Source organism: Geotrypetes seraphini, chromosome 6 (assembly GCF_902459505.1).
Source record: "Geotrypetes seraphini chromosome 6, aGeoSer1.1, whole genome shotgun sequence".
In the NCBI taxonomy this organism is placed as follows: domain Eukaryota; kingdom Metazoa; phylum Chordata; class Amphibia; order Gymnophiona; family Dermophiidae; genus Geotrypetes; species Geotrypetes seraphini.
The window spans coordinates 180,041,296-180,057,294 of NC_047089.1; the positions used below are offsets into that span (position 1 = coordinate 180,041,296).

The window sequence follows — 15,999 nt, forward strand, 5'->3', positions numbered from 1 at the left end:
TTGTGCTTGGTCACATCTGAAGCAGATACTATGTTTTATTAACATTTGCTATACCGCTTAAGCATATTACAGATCTAAGTGGTTTACTATAAAATACAGGTACTTAGAACTTCCCTATCTGTCCTGAAGGCTCACAATCTAGCTAAAGTACCACGACTCTTAAGGAACCATCAGGGCACAATACTGTTCCCTCACCTAATTCACTCAATTAAAGCATTATTTTCTATATTGATGTCTCTTACTAGTTAGCATTCTGGTACTTTTAAATAATTAGCGGCCTTATGCTTTTACACTGGTGGGAACAAATACAGCGGAACATTGGTTTACAAGCATAATTCGTTCCAGAAGTATGCTCGTAAACCAAATTGCTCGTATATCAAAGCGAGTTTCCACACAGGAAGTAAAGGAAACTCGTTTTGATTCGTTCCACCTCCTCCTTCCCCCCCTCCCCGAGGCTACCAGTGCTGCTCCATTCCCACATACTCAAGGCCTTCTGGTCTCACTCTCTCCGAGATTCTCAGATTCCTTTTTCTGTGGAACATTGGGTCTTTTTGTTTTGCGCATCAGTCACTGTTGTCATAACCAGTAACTTTCTAATGCTTCTATCTAGGTATGGATCCTTGGGATCCTGAGTTTGTTATGAGTGAAGCAATGGTTATATCATTGTCTGTGAAGCTTAGGCATAGGTATATGACATAGTTACATGACTGTTAGAACACACTAGCAAAGGTGAAATGTTATGCTTTCTTACAGAAGAGGTTCATTCTGTCTAGCTTCTTTTACACCAGAAGCATAAATACCAGACAATGATGCATCTGTGTTCAGGACTCCGACTTCAATTGCTTTATGACTTACAGTAAATATAGGTGGTTACAGTAAATATAGGTGACAAGAGTATTGCTTCAGAAGACCATAGGGCAGGTTCCACCATGGAGAACACCATGGTGAATGCTGAACTGGAGTTACTAAAGGTCACTGTCCCCTCAGACATATTAGCAGATACTAGTTTGAGAAGCAGAAAGTCACGTATTGTATGTGCCCAGTTTTGCATCAGACATTACACAGAGGGTCAATGTTGGTTCCTAAGAAATGAAACAGAAATAATTAATTCTCATAGACATAAATAGAAAATTGTAATTCCTTCTCTCTATGCTTTCGGTGATCATCCTCCTCTTTTTATGCCCCCTTTGAGCCACAAAGCTGTAAAACAGGTGAAAGTCCAACAAAATAATAAAATTACTTTGTACTATGTTACCCTACAGCAATGTCTCTCAAACTTTTGTAGCTCTGGCACACTAAATGAAGCAAATGTTTTTTGTGGAACACTAAATGGAACAACTGTTTATTGCGGCTCTTTATAATTTAAATTATATAAAATTGGAAAAGCAACAAAAAATTACCGTATTTTCACGCATATAACGCGCGCGTTATACACAATTTTACAAACCAAGTATAATCATGCGCGTTATATGTGTGAGCGCGTTATACAATTTTTTATTTTCTCATTGCGATCCGGCATCCCCCCTACGAACCGGCATCCTCCCCCCTCCCCCGCGATCTACATCCCCCCGACACCGCAAAGACATCGCTTACCCGATTGGGCACCGGCACCAGCACCAATGCACAGGACGTGCCAGTGCCCGAAGATCCTCCCTCACCTGGGCTGGGCGGTGCGAGGGAGGATCTTCACCGTTATTACAATTACCCATACATAGCTTAAAGAAATGTAAATAAATACTCTCAAATTTACCGTATTTTCACACATATAACGCGCATACGTGTATAACATGCATACGCATATAGCGCGCGGGAACAAAGCATTGCTGTAAAAAAAAAAATCTATATAGCATGCACACGCGTATACCCTGCATGCTGCTATAACCTCCTCCCGCCACCCCCCGCTTACTCCCTCTTTTGGCCTGCGAACCGGCATCCTCCCCCACCCCCCTGCTCGCGTCACCCCCTCCCCCGTGATCCTACATCCCCCCCAGCACCGCAAAGACATCGCTTACCCGATTGGGCACCGGCACCAATGCACAGGACATGCCAGTGCCAGTGCCCGAAGATCATCCCTCGCCTGGGCTGGGCTGGGCGGTGCGAGGGAAATCCTCCCTCTTCCCTGTGCTGGGCTGGTCTGGGCTTTGAGCATTTGCGCATGCTCAAAGCCTTCTGGTCTTGCTCTCTCCAAGATTCTGCCCCGCCAGACCAATCAGCAAGCAAGGCTTTCAGCTGTATACGTGCTGAGCTTACTGCTCAGCATGGCTGTTTCTGCTGCGACGCCGGACTTGTAAGCTGCATGCCTGCATCACCAGAATTTAGGTAGGCCTGTTTTCATCCCTGTGGGTCAGGGGGGCATCCCCGTGGGAGTCCCATGGGCCAGGGGGGAACCCGCGGGACCCGCGGGATTCCCGCGATCCCCGTTCCCGTGCAGACCTCTAGCTCAAGCTAATTCCTGGATAGAGGTTATTTGGAGGGTGGAACTCAGTTGTTCTTGCATTTCTTTCTAAAGGAATGTAAACTCTGATGTTGGTTTTTGGCCTGAAAATGTATTTTGGCAGGGCAGTTTTGGAGGGGCCGTCTCGATGGCAGGACTCTGCGATTGCTCCCTCCGCTGCCATAATTTTAAACATGCACGATACTTTTTATTATCTAGTGTTATTTTAGTCTTCTCTTAATATACCGTTTATCAAGATTTCTATTTTAAAAAACTAAATACATTTATAGCAGAGAAAAAAAAGAAGATGACAACTTCTCCCTCATGGGTGAAACAATATTTCTGTAGTTACCACCCCACTCCCTCTTCTTGTTGCATCAAGATGTCATCAGTGTGGGAGAAACTCTTTCTGAACAGGTTTATACCCTCCAGGATCCAAAAGCTTTCTGTTATGCCATTTTGCCTGAATGTTGACTTTGCTTATAATATAAATAATTGAAATACTGTTGAGCCAAGTCTCTGCACAGCATAGTGTAGATATTTTCAATATATAGTAATTCTTCATATCTGTTTATTAATATACAAAGTTGGGTGGTATTTACATGCACAAAAGCTAATTTACATATGTAAACGGATATATAAACAGTGATTTTAAAACCACCATGAATTTGACTGGAATATTCACAGAATGTCCAGGAGAAATGGCAAGAAAGATTTAAAATATATGTGTACATCTTATTTTACAAGGGAATACGTGTATTTCAAAACATTTCATTTTCAGCATTTACAGTTCTTTGAATTATGTATAAGCAAACTGGTTACTTAGACCTGGGGTTTTGAAGAACAAATGAAGGAGCAACTTTATTCTTTGGACCTTAAAAACCCTCATAAACCCAAAGATTTCCGGTTTAAACCACCTCAAACCCAAAGATTTCAGGTTTGGAACTCAGTTTTACAAAGTCTGGTACTTCCAACACCCCACATAAAGCCAGTGTAGTTTTGCAGTTTCTTTGTAATATTCCTGCTGAATGTGCCTGCAAATACATGCACAATCTTGCAAGTCCTTTGTAAGTATTTTAAGAAATGGCACCACATTCAAACTGTCCATGCTTAGCAACAGGTTCTGGTTGCAATTAATGCTGATGGCAAAGTCTTTGCTGTAGATTCCATCTAGGAACTGCCATAGAGTTCAGAGCTAAATTTTGGAAGAACCACATCTGATTGGAGGCTTCAAATTCAAAACACTGGCTCGTCATCACATCTCCTTGTCTTACAGCATTCATTTGTCATAACTGTTTCTATGCTTCTGCAAATCACACAAGAAAAAAATCTTGGGCGTGAATCATCACTCTTTTCTTGCAGTTAAGAAGTCAGTTATGCCTTTGTGACATATTTATCATCTAGTTTCTTGCCTTTATCACAGTTTGAAAGACAAATATTTGCTAGACTGACACATGCATCTAGGGAATGAGTAGCTCCTTTCTTAGGATACATTGTATATGGAGTATGGAAGACTCCATCTTAAATTGTTTTACCTTGTCAAGCTTATCCAGGTAGGTGAAGCCCCAATTTACATAGAACATACAGATTGGAATTGAGAGGTCCTGGTCAGGACGTTCTCTGTTCCAATGGTATCTTTAAAAAGGATCTGCCAACAGAGAGCCTTTTCTAAAATACTTGCAGGAATAAGAACATAAGAATTGCCATACTGGGACAGACCAAAGGTCCATAAAGCCCAGTAATCCTGTTTCTTTAGTAGAGGTACCAGTGCTCTGATCTTACAACTAGATTTTAGCAGTGCATTTGACCTAGTGGATCATGAAATAATGCTACATTGCCTAGACGCAATGGGGCTTACGGGAAGAGTTTGGAACTAGTTTAGGGTTTTTTAACTAAAAGATCATATCAAGTGATCTGCAATGGGAAATACTCCTTGGAAAAACCCTTCGGGAGTACCTCAAGGCTCCCCACTATCACCCACCTTATTTAATATCTACATTTCTTCTCTAGGACACCTATTACAAAAGCTAAACCTAAAATACTACATATATGCTGATGATATCTCTATTTTAATTCCCCTGAATAACGCGACCAATGAAACTTTAAAACACATTTCCCATATCATGACTGAAATTGAACAATGGACTATCAACTTTAAATTGAAATTTAACACTGAAAAGACAAAAATTTTCTTGGCTAGCCCAAAGGACAAAATCACTATAACATCAATACACCTAAACAGTCACGATCACCCAATATCAAAAACTATAAAAATATTAGGAGTCACTTTAGACACCCACTTGAGTATGACCGAACACATGAACATGGTGGCAAAAAAGTGCTTCTTTGCACTATGGAAATTAAAAACCATCAAAAAATATTTCGACCCTCTATCTTTCAGACTACTGGTATAGTCATTGATTCTATCAACCCTGGACTACTGCAACATCATTTATGTGGGTATACCTAAAAAAAAAATTGTGAAAAAATTAAGAATAGTGCAAAACACGGCCGTCCGCTTAATATTCGGACTGAAAAAAAGGGAACACATTAGTCCCTACTACAAACTGCTACACTGGTTACCAACTGAGGCACGAATAATATTCAAATTCTCTTGCTTTTGCTTTAAATTGGTGTGGGGAATGGCCCCTACCTATCTCTTACCACATTTCGAACTGCACATTCCCACGAGGACAACCAGAAATCGCAATATTTTTGCCTATCCAAAGATCATTGATTGCAAATATAGGTCCTTTCTGGACAGAACCTTTAAGTTTCAAGCTAGCAAACAGCAGACCTGGCTGGGCAATTACATCAGCAGAGCCGGGTCGACCTACGGCGCATTTTGGAAAGAAATTAAGACAGCTCTGTTTGATAGATTTATCTCCTAGTCAGATACCCCTTCTAAAACTTATTAACAATATGTTGATACTGTGTATTCTCACTAATTGTATTCTGTTTCCACTGACTGTTCAGTGACATCTTAGCCAACTGTATTCTGGAATTTGCGACTGTCCAGCCCGCTTCACTGTAACATGTTGATATTGTGTTCTCACTAATTGTACTCTGTAATCACTGACTGTTCAGTGACATCTTCCCTATTTGTACTCTGTAATTTGCTGATTGTCCAGCTCTCTTCACTGTAAACCGCATAGAAGTCGCAAGATTATGGTAGTATAGAAAAAATAAAGTTATTATTATTATTAGCTGCTTTAGCCTTTCCTCATGGGGAAGTCATCCCATCCCTTTTATCATTTTTGTCACCCCTTCTCTGTACTTTTCCTAATTCCGCTATATCTTTTTTGAGATATGGCGATCACAACTGCACACAGTATTTGAGTTGCAGCCGTACCATAGAGTGATGCAAGGGCATTATAACATTTTCATCTTTGTTTCCATTCCTTTCCTAACATTCTATTTGCTTTCTTAGCTGCCACTGTACACTGAGCTGAGGGTTTCAATGTATCTTCAACGATGACACCTAGATCCTTTTCCTAACATGGAACCCTGCATCACACATAGCTATAGTTCAGGTTTCTCTTTCCCACATGCCTCACTTTGTACTTGCTCACATTATTTCAATACATTTTTATTAAAGTTTTCCAACAGACAAATACAGCAGTAAACTGATCAAACCGGCCACAATTCAATCCACAAATTTCATCTGCCATTTTGATGCCCAGTCTTCCAAGGTCCTCTTGCAATTTTTCACAGTCCTCTTGTGATTTTAACTTTGTCTCATCAGCAATTTTAATCATTTCACTAGTTAATCCCATCTCTACATCACTGATAAATATGTTTTTTTTAAAAAAACAAAACACAGTGGTCCTAGCACAGGCCCTTGTGGAACCTGAGAGAGGACCATAGTATGAGACCAATGACCAAAGGACAAGGCCTGCAATACAACAGGCCAAGTATAAAATATCTATAATAATAAAACACTAAGTGCGCATGCACACTTGCGCCACGTGTTCCATTTTCCGTGCGCTATAGTCTCCCGCAGGAAGGAATGCGCATGTGCGCTTAGGGTTCTGTTCCATGCTGTTTTTTGGTCTGCCCTGCTCCTTGCCTTGGTGTATTTTTAAGTTGAAAGATGTGGCAGCGGCTTCTCTCACGATCCACACCTGCGTCGGAAGTCCGATGCAGTTGGGGATCTTGAGAGGAGCTGCAGCTGCGTCTTTCAACTTAAAAATACACTAAGGTGGAGCAGGGAACAGGGCAGACCGAAGCTTCCAAAACTGCATGCGTGATGCTTTCCCATACTTTTGTTTTATCCGCCGCTGTGACTTTCAACTTAAAAATACACTAAGGCAAGGTGAGCAGGGAACAGGGAGTACTTCCGCCCTTACAAAGGTCCCACACACTACTCCAACAAGCGAAAAGTGAATCGCGGACCCAAACAGCTCTGGCAGCTGAACTGAATCGCAGCCCCACACAGTACTTCCGCCCTTACAAAGGTCCTTTTTGTGATGGCTCCCGGTTGACAATGAAAAGGCGGAGCAAGGAGACCACGATCACTGTAAGTGAAAACCAAGCGCAAGTTCAGGGCATTAGCGAGCAGGGTTGCCATGGAAACCCAGCCAGCAGAACAGAAATGATGCAGTCGCAAGGGTCAGTGAAAGGGGAGCAGGATCGACATGCACAGCCACTTGCAGCATGGGCTTAGAGGGCAAGAGAGATGCAGTTGTACACACTGAGGAAGGGAATGTTCAGAGAAATAATAACTGAGACTGAAGAAGGAATTAAAAAAAAAAAAAAGGGAAGAGACACCTACAGGGAAACACAGGATCAGGAGCATACAGAGAAAACAGGAGAGCAGAGACCCCTGCAAGAAGAGAAAAAGAGCAAAGAGACTGGGGATGAGAAAGAGAGCTGCTTGCAGGGAGAAAAAGCAAGGCAGTAATGTTACAGCTGGAGAGGGCAAAGTGAGGAAGAAAGCAGAGACAGCATTGCACAGAGAAATGGAGGGGGGACAAAGACAGACCTATATTCTAGCACCCGTTAATGTAACGGGCTTAACGACTAGTGGATTCTATAAAAGATTTCATCTCTAACCCAGATTCTGACAGCTGCCAGCCTGCTACTGGGGAAATTTCTAATGGTGAAGTACTGGTTACAAGATAACCGTCTACAGCAGGTCAACATGACACGCCCTAACAAGATAGTTACAGGGCGGTGGCTGAAAATACCTAATATGTCCTAAGTACACAACAAACTGAAGGAACTGATAACCACAATATCCAAGAAGCAAGAGAAGTCACTAGGAAGGGAGTGGTCAATGTCCAGCTCATCTGGGAGTAAGGACCAAGAACACCCTGTCATGAGAGATAGGGAAGTCATTTTTTACACCACCCAAGTCTTGAAATGACCCAAAGTTACCTGTCAGGACAACCAATCAGCAATATCAAAGTGTAACAACCAATCAGAATAACTCAGTATCCACCAATCAAAATAACTATGTAAGATTCTATAAAAGATCAAGATTAATGTACCAAGGTCAGAATGGAATGGACCATTTTCAGACTGCTAGCCTCTGACTGTTTCCCTCACTCGGCACACTGCTCTGTAATCACCTTTTGGTGCCTATCATGTAAACTGACTATTGATTTATTACTTAAACATTTATTTGGAACAGCGAGATCATGTTAAGCTTCTTAGCTTTTTGAATCAATGGGGATTATTTGATATTTGGCGGGCTAGCTATCCGGGAGAACAGGACTATACTTGTTTTTCTTCTACACATTTATATTCTTCTCATATAGACCTATAGCTGGGTGTCTCGTCTATGGTGAGTTTAGTGTTAGATACTTCAATTCATAAGGCTACTTGGTCAGATCATGCTCCCAATACCATGGTGCTTTCTTCTGCCACCCCCTTTTCTGGCCGGTGTTATTGGCAACTTAATGAGGTGCTTTTGTTAGAAGCAGATAATATTTCTTCTCTGAAAGTGCAATTTAAAAGTTTTTTTTAGCGGTTAATGATACACCTGACATTACTCTTTTTGTGCTTTGGGAAACCTTAAAGGCAGTAATGAGGGGTAATGTGATTTTGCTACAGGCCATTTGACAAAGGAGAAAAGGACTTGCGAATCTCAGCTGAGGGCCCAAATTAGATCTTTGGAATTGGAACTAAGAACAGGAATGGACAAATGGGGTGGGTTTGAAGCTTTGGCAGATCTCTCAGTTCAATTAAATACGCTTAAACAGACTAATTTTGAATTCAATAACAAAGGTAGCAGATTATTAGCACATACACTGAGGAAATGGAGGGAGAACATTATATTACTGCTATTTCTGATAGTAGGGGGAAATATCCTCGGATGTTAATGTAATTAATCACAAATTTTTACAATATTTTAAGACTCTGTATTCTCCAGAGGTTTCCTCAAATGAGTCTGTTTTACAACATTTTTTGGGAAAAGTTGATTTACTGAGGTGCACTCCAGCCTATCACCCTGTCACAATAGATAAGGTCTTGTGGGTGATTAAGGACCTGCCCCATTCAAAGGACCCTGGTTTGGATGGCTTTGGCAATAGCTTTTATAAGTGTTTTACTAGTTCTTTAGCTCCCTTATTGGTCAGAGTGTACAATGATATTACGGAGAAAACTGTGCTTCCATATCCATGGCGCCTAGCTGGTTATTCTGATCCTTAAACCGTGGAAAAATCCTCAGCTCTGTAGCTCTTATAGGCCACTATCACTTTTAAATGCAGATTATAGGATCTATACAAAGATCTTAGCTGCCCACTTACAGCAAGTGGTGGGGTCTATAGTACACCCTGACCATCAGGATTTATATGGGGCCGGAAAGCTTCAGATATTCGAAGAGCATTACATTTAATTAATATTACACGAACAAAAAACATTCCAACGCTCTTTCTCTCTTTAGATATGGAGAAAGCATTTGATAGGGTCTATTGGCTCTATCTGATGGCAGTCTTGGGTAAGGTGGGTATTTCAGGCCCTTATTTGAATTGGATTAAAGCTCTGTATCGTCAGCCTCTTTTGGCCTTGAAAATTAATGGTCAATATCTAGATGCGTTTAAGCTTTTTCGCGGTACTAGACAGGGTAGTGCTCTATCCCCTTTGCTTTTTGCCCTGTCAATGCAGCCTTTGGCTTGTTTGATTCGATCTTCGCTAGAGGTGAAGGGAATGCCTATACACTCAGTGGATCATCGTATTTTATTATTTGCGGATTACATTTTGCTTACACTAACAAGGCTGGACATTTCTTTGAAGGGGATTATAGATGTTTTAGATGGGTATAGTTTGGTCGCTGGATTCAAAATTAATATGATGAAATCCGAGATCCTTAACCTTACCCTTCCTCCAGCGGAGGTTACTAATCTTCAGGCTCAGTTTCCGTTTAAATGGGCATCTACATGTATACAATATCTTTGAGTGAATTTTAAAAGCTCACTTTCGATCTTGTATGAATGCAATTTTCCAAGCAGTGAAATTTTTGCTGATTTAGATCGCAGGGAGGGTCTTAGTACCTCTTGGCTTGGTTGGATAAATGCAGTCAAGATGATAGTGCTGCCCAAATTTCTTTACCTATTTACGGCTATACCAGTTGTTATTCCTAAGCGTTTTTTTTATTTGCTTAATTGTAAGATCTTTTTCTATATTTGGAAAAAGAAATCACCTAGGGTTAAGTGGGCATTGTTGTATCAAGTGAGACAGAGAGGTGGTACGAGGGTCCCTCATTTTGCCCTTTACCATCAGGCGGCTCAGATACAGATAGTGGGAACATGGGTGGGGGCCCACAAAAACCCTGGATTAGGCAGCGATTGGCTGCCCCGGAACTTCCTCTCCGACATCAGAATTGACGTCAGGTGGGGAAGGCTGCTCGGCCCAGCGCTTCTGCGTCCTCTTTACGGCAATGCAAGTCTATTGACTTGCGTTGCTTTCACGATCTACTGGTCAATCGCGATAGACCTTTTGGGCCCCCACTGGGCTATATTATCACTTCACACTATAGGCCAATTCTGGGGGGATAATGCATTCTTCCAACTTTAGAATTTTTTATGTTCCCATGGGAGAGAGGAATTGCTACTGGGGGAAACACATTTGGAACAAGCATTACCTAAGGCCACTCAGCGTGGGTGCCTGGGTAGATTGTATGGCTTTATTACTCCGAAGGGATCCAATTTGTAGTGTCATTGCATGTTGGGAGCCACTTTTGGAACAGTCCTATTCAGGTGAACAATGGGAGGGTATTTATAGGATACTTTTTCAGGTTTCAGTGTCTGTGTCCCTGGTGGAGAATGGGTATGAGATTTTCTATCAGTGATATATTACGCCAGTCCGCCTCTCTAAAATCTTCCCAAGTTCTTCGGCTTTATGCTGGAAGAAATGTAGTCAGCGAGGTACCTTTCTGCATATATGGTGGGCATGTCCCTTGCTGGCCTCATTTTGGGCTCACTTATTACAAACCTTGGGAGATATTTTGGGTATCAGTTATCCCCATTTTTTGGATACTTGCCTTTTACATGTTAGACTTTTGGGGATATCGCAAAAACTATATAGATTTGCTACTTTTTTCTTTGTGGCGGCTAAATTAGTTTTGGCAAGACACTGGACAGGCTGTAGTTCCCTCCTTGGAACTGGGTTTAAGAAAATTTTTAATCTTATTTAAAGTATTTAAAATTCTTAAACTAAGGCACTTATCTTTTAAGTTACGGCTCTTATTTGTAGCTCTGTCGGCTGGGGAATCTTGCAAACATGTTTCGCCCCTTGGGCTGTACCAAGGCCGTCCTCATTTACTATCACACACGTTGCTTCAATGGGGACGGCCTTGATACAGTTCAAGGGGCAAAACATATCGGCAAGATTCCCCAGCCGACAGAGGTACAACTAAGAACGTAACTTAAAAGATAAGTGCCTTAGTTTAAGATTTTTAAATACTTTAAATAAGATTTAAAAAATACAAAATAATTATTAAAACATTGAAAAATGGATCGATGACGATTTAAGCAGTTTTTCCTTAAGAAGATATGAAGGATTACTGCATCACTATCCAATGATCCAGGAATAGCTGAAAATTGCTAAGTGATAATTTAAGATCACACATTATTTATGAAGAGAGTTGTATATTGATGTGTGATTATTAAGCTACACAGCCAAACTTGGAAGCTTGTTATATATAAGTTCTGTCATTTCGCTCTTTATAATATAATAGTCTCTACCATTTTACCCAGCACCGATGTCAGACTCACATGTCTATAATTTCCCAGATCACCTCTGGAACCCTTTTAAAAAATTGTCATCACATTGGCCACCCTCCAGTCTTCCAATACTATGCTGGATTTTAGAGAAAAATTATTAACAGCAGCTCTGCAAGTTCATTTTTCAATTCTATCAGTACTCTAGGATGTATACCATCCAGTCCAGGCGATTTGCTACTGTTCAATTTATCAAATTGATCCATTACATCTTCCAGTGTTACAGAGATTTGTTTGAGTTTCTCTGGTTCATTAGAATTGAATACTATTTCTTGTACTGGTAACTCCCTCACATCTTCCTTGGTGAAGATCAAAGCAAATAATTTATTTAATCTCTCTGCTATAGCCTTGTCTTCCCTGAATGCCCCTTTTATCCCTCGGTCGTCTAGCAGTCCAATTGATTCTCTGACTTCTTGCTTTTAATATACTGTACCTTGAAAAGTTTTTGCTTCCAGCGCAATCTTCTTTTCAAGTCTCTGACTCCTTATTAGCACCTTTTTCAAAGTTTGGTATGGGAAGTGCGTATAAGCTATCTTCATGGTTGTGTTATGATTTAATTACATCAGATAAATTATCACAGTTTGGTCAACAGAAGCTCCTGCCGAAACATGTGCATGTTGAGCCATCGCACAAGTTTTTGTGATTTGATGAATAAAATTGCACACCAACACTATTTTGGACCTCCGCTGTTTGTTGTTACCTTACAATTATTTTCAATCAGATCCTTCTTCCACTTTCTGAAGAATTCTCTTTTGGCTCTAAAAATTTGTTGTAATATCTCCCACATACAAAAAAAAACCCTGAATTCTTTATTTAGATACACCTTTTATGTAGTTAAGTTCTCAATAGCTGCAAAAATCAAAGAGTTTAACACTGACCAGATGCCACAAATAACCCATCAGGCTTGCTGCCCCATAACTAAATAAATCTCAGTGTTGCACTCAAGATGCTGTGTTTGTTCATAAATGATGAGCATAATCCTGAACTGATTGTGTGTATTGTCTGCATCTTGTGAAGATAAGTTTGCACTGGCTATGGATACTGCTCTACACTGGCTAAGAATGGAATATTTGCAAGTATTATTAGCTGAGATATCTGGCTGTACATACTGTGCGCATTTTACCTATGATGTCTGATTGGATTGTGTGTACTTGTCTGAGCTGCCTGGCGATGGCTGTGTTTGTTACCTGAGACACCTGATTCTGCACTGGCAGTAGATGCTGTGCAGGATTTTCAGCTTTGGGTTGCATGATTCCTATGTTTGCTTGGCTGAGAGAGGTAACACGGCTGGGCTGTCCCCTCAGTGTCACAGTGATAGTGGTTGGTGCCTTTAAGCCTGGAAGACCTAATTGTGGAAGAGATAAGAGAACTTCTGTTGGGGTTTGAAAGTAATTATCTCTGCCACTGAAAAGGCAACAGTGGTAATCATCAACAGAAGGTGATATCAATTTCAGTATAAATATTTTTCAAAGAAGATACAGCAAAGGTGCTTACCTGTGACAGAAGTTCTCCATAGATAGCAGGATAGATCAGACATACAAGTGGGCGATATCATTCAGATGGCACCAGACTAGGCTCTTTAAACTAATAAGAATTAGAAACTTGTCTAAGCGCTTGTGGGGCATTCCCATGCCTTTATCCCTTCACAAGAACAAACCAGATCCCATACTAAGTTAAAAAAATGTTAACCCTCAAAGAAATCAGGTAGGGTTGTATGCATGATCTATCCTGTTTATGGAGAACCTTTATTACAGGTAAGCAACTTTGCTTTCTCCATCAACAAGCAGAATGAATCATCCGCATAAAATGGAATGCTCTCACAGCTTGCATCAGACTATCTATAATATTAGTTAAGGTCCTAGGTTTTAACAATTTAATAGACTGCTATATTTATTTGATGGGAATTAAAGTATGTAATATTTAAATAAACTCCAAAGCACTATTTCACCAAAAGAATGTTGTGTTTTGGATATTTCATCAAGATATTAATGAGAGGTGAAAGCACGCATTGATGATCACATCACAACATTACTTATTTCTTTAACTGGACAGAACCAAGAAGCACTATGGATGTAGAATAAGGGTTAATTAATCTTTACTGGTTACTAATAAGTTTCATATTTGCTATAAAATCCTAATGTTGGTCTTCAAGCAATAAATAATGATTTCCCTGGTTTTAGTTTCCTCACTCCATATTCATCATCAATCATGATTATTGCAATCTATAACTGTAAATAAATTGGATGCACCTATTTCCATTCAGTGTATCTAGATGAATATAGGAATGCTATTTTTTACATTAAGGGGCCTCAGTTATGGAATGGCCTCTTGAATGATATGCGATTAGTATCAAACTTTTGGAATTTAAGCAGATACTAAAGACTACATTTTTTAGAGAGGTTTATGGGATCCAATACAAAATAAATTGTTGGATTATTATTAAAAAAATAACAGGCTTGTATAAAACTTTGAGAGGCTAACTTATGAACAGGAGAAAAGACTGAGGATAAGAAGTAGAGGCCAAGCAACGACTGATTACATTATGGACATTCAGTTGAGGATGGGCTGTGGAGGGTTTCAATGGCTGGGATGGTTAAGATGGGCTGGAGTGAGCTTTGGTGGAGACCCCAGTAGATGGAACCTAAGCAGATTACCAGGCAGGGCTCTGGGTTTCTGGCCAAGAAATATCTAAGAAAAAGGACCATTTAAATTAAATGATTAATTTAAGGAGCATGTATGGTTGGGCAGACTGGATGGACCACTCGGGTCTTTATCTGCCATCATTTACTATGTTACATTAATGATATCATTTTATATGTTTGTTTTGTAAGTCATGTTTTAATTATGAATATGATTCTGTAATTTGCCTACAATTTTATAAATAGTTTGAAAAATAAATATATGGAAAAAAATAAACCCCACTGAGAAAAAAGCTCCGATAACAGAGCCTCCATAATGTGACCAGATTGCTGTGTTTTGTGAAGTGGTAAGGATGTGGGAATATCTCTGCAAGCTCAGAAATGGTTTCCTGGGTTTTTCCTTGCATGCAGAGAGCCTGTATCACTATCAGTATCACTCAGATAATGTCACCCATTTGTGTGGGTGTTCATCCTGCTTGTTGGAGAACATTCAAAATTAATCATATTCCTATTTACAGTTTGTTTACCTTCTCCCCTAAACCTCATTAGGGAACTATTATAGCTTCTTGCTTCCCTTTAATAGTTTCAGAGTACTGTCATGCACTTTTCCTCTCAATCTGGTTATCAGCGATACTGCAGTGTTTTCCCCATATTGTTCTAAATAGAGTAGCATTTCTTGTGGCTAAGGGGGCACAATGCTACTCAATGTACCCCTACTTCAAATATTGTATCTCTTTTTTCAATAGCCACTATGTGGATACCACAGGAGTAGTACACTCTCTCAAAAATATAAGTACTTTTACATTAACAGGCTTAATCCCCAGGACAGAAGCCCAGGTGATAAATACAGCACTTACCTGTATTTGAGGGAGCTATTAGGACCTCAGATTGTCCTTCATTCTTGTGGTATTATACCCCACTCAATAAATACAACTTATCTTTTCCCAACTTTAGAAATCATGTCACATTAATTCATTTCTATCCCAAACTTCCTTTCCCTATTCCAAATACTCATCACTCCCAACATGGGTCCCATACCTGCTGCTTGGTTTGAAATCTGGGCTAAGCCAGGAAGACTACTAGCTAGCTTGGCCAGTCCCCCATTAGTTAGCAGCTGGTGAATGGCGGTGGGTTTTCCACTGGATGAAGCACCAAGAGACGAAGATGTTACAACTGGAATACTGCGCATGATGGAACCTGTGACAGTTGTTGTGGTTCCATGGCCCTGTACTGGTGCCGAGGTCTGCATGGTATAAAAACAGGATAACTATTACTGATTCCAATCCAAAGGAATGCCTCATGTAACTTTTACGTAAACATAATAAATGATTCTACACTGCACCTCAAGACAGAGGGATAACATTTAAGGAAATTTACTATGGTACTGGGTTCAGAGCTAGTAGTGTCACACACAAACTGTTCCATTACAGAACAGATATAGCATAGGTGGCACCAGCAGTGCAATGCTCCTTCCTACATACTGCCTCACCTCAGAATAGCTACAGCACTGCTGTCACAATAAAAGCTTCAATCACACACAAGCATATACTGCACCTACTATAAAACATACTGTATATATTTGAATATAACCCGATCCAAATATAAACCAAGGTGACCTTTTCCCTCATAAAAGGAGAAAAAAAGGTTGACTCGAATATAAACTGAGATTAGAACTTTGGGCGATCCCAGTTAGAAAGTCTAC

At 40.3% G+C, this 15,999-nt stretch overlaps 1 protein-coding gene across 6 annotated transcripts in view; it reads right to left on the reverse strand.

Annotated features, from left to right (window-relative positions):
* KANSL3 (KAT8 regulatory NSL complex subunit 3) overlaps positions 1-15,999 on the reverse strand; it is a 165,655-nt gene continuing 149,656 nt past the window's right edge. For 5 of the 6 annotated variants that reach the window (XM_033947699.1, XM_033947698.1, XM_033947701.1 and 2 more), the window contains exons 18-20: positions 15,336-15,540; positions 12,846-13,003; positions 1-1,082 (exon numbers count right to left, since the gene is read on the reverse strand). In XM_033947699.1, the coding sequence (XP_033803590.1) occupies positions 1,023-1,082; positions 12,846-13,003; positions 15,336-15,540 (423 nt within the window). In that variant the 3' untranslated portion in view covers positions 1-1,022. Of the gene's footprint in view, positions 1,083-2,346; positions 3,741-12,845; positions 13,004-15,335; positions 15,541-15,999 lie in introns of those variants that run through there. The other variant, XM_033947703.1, reaches the window with a different exon arrangement.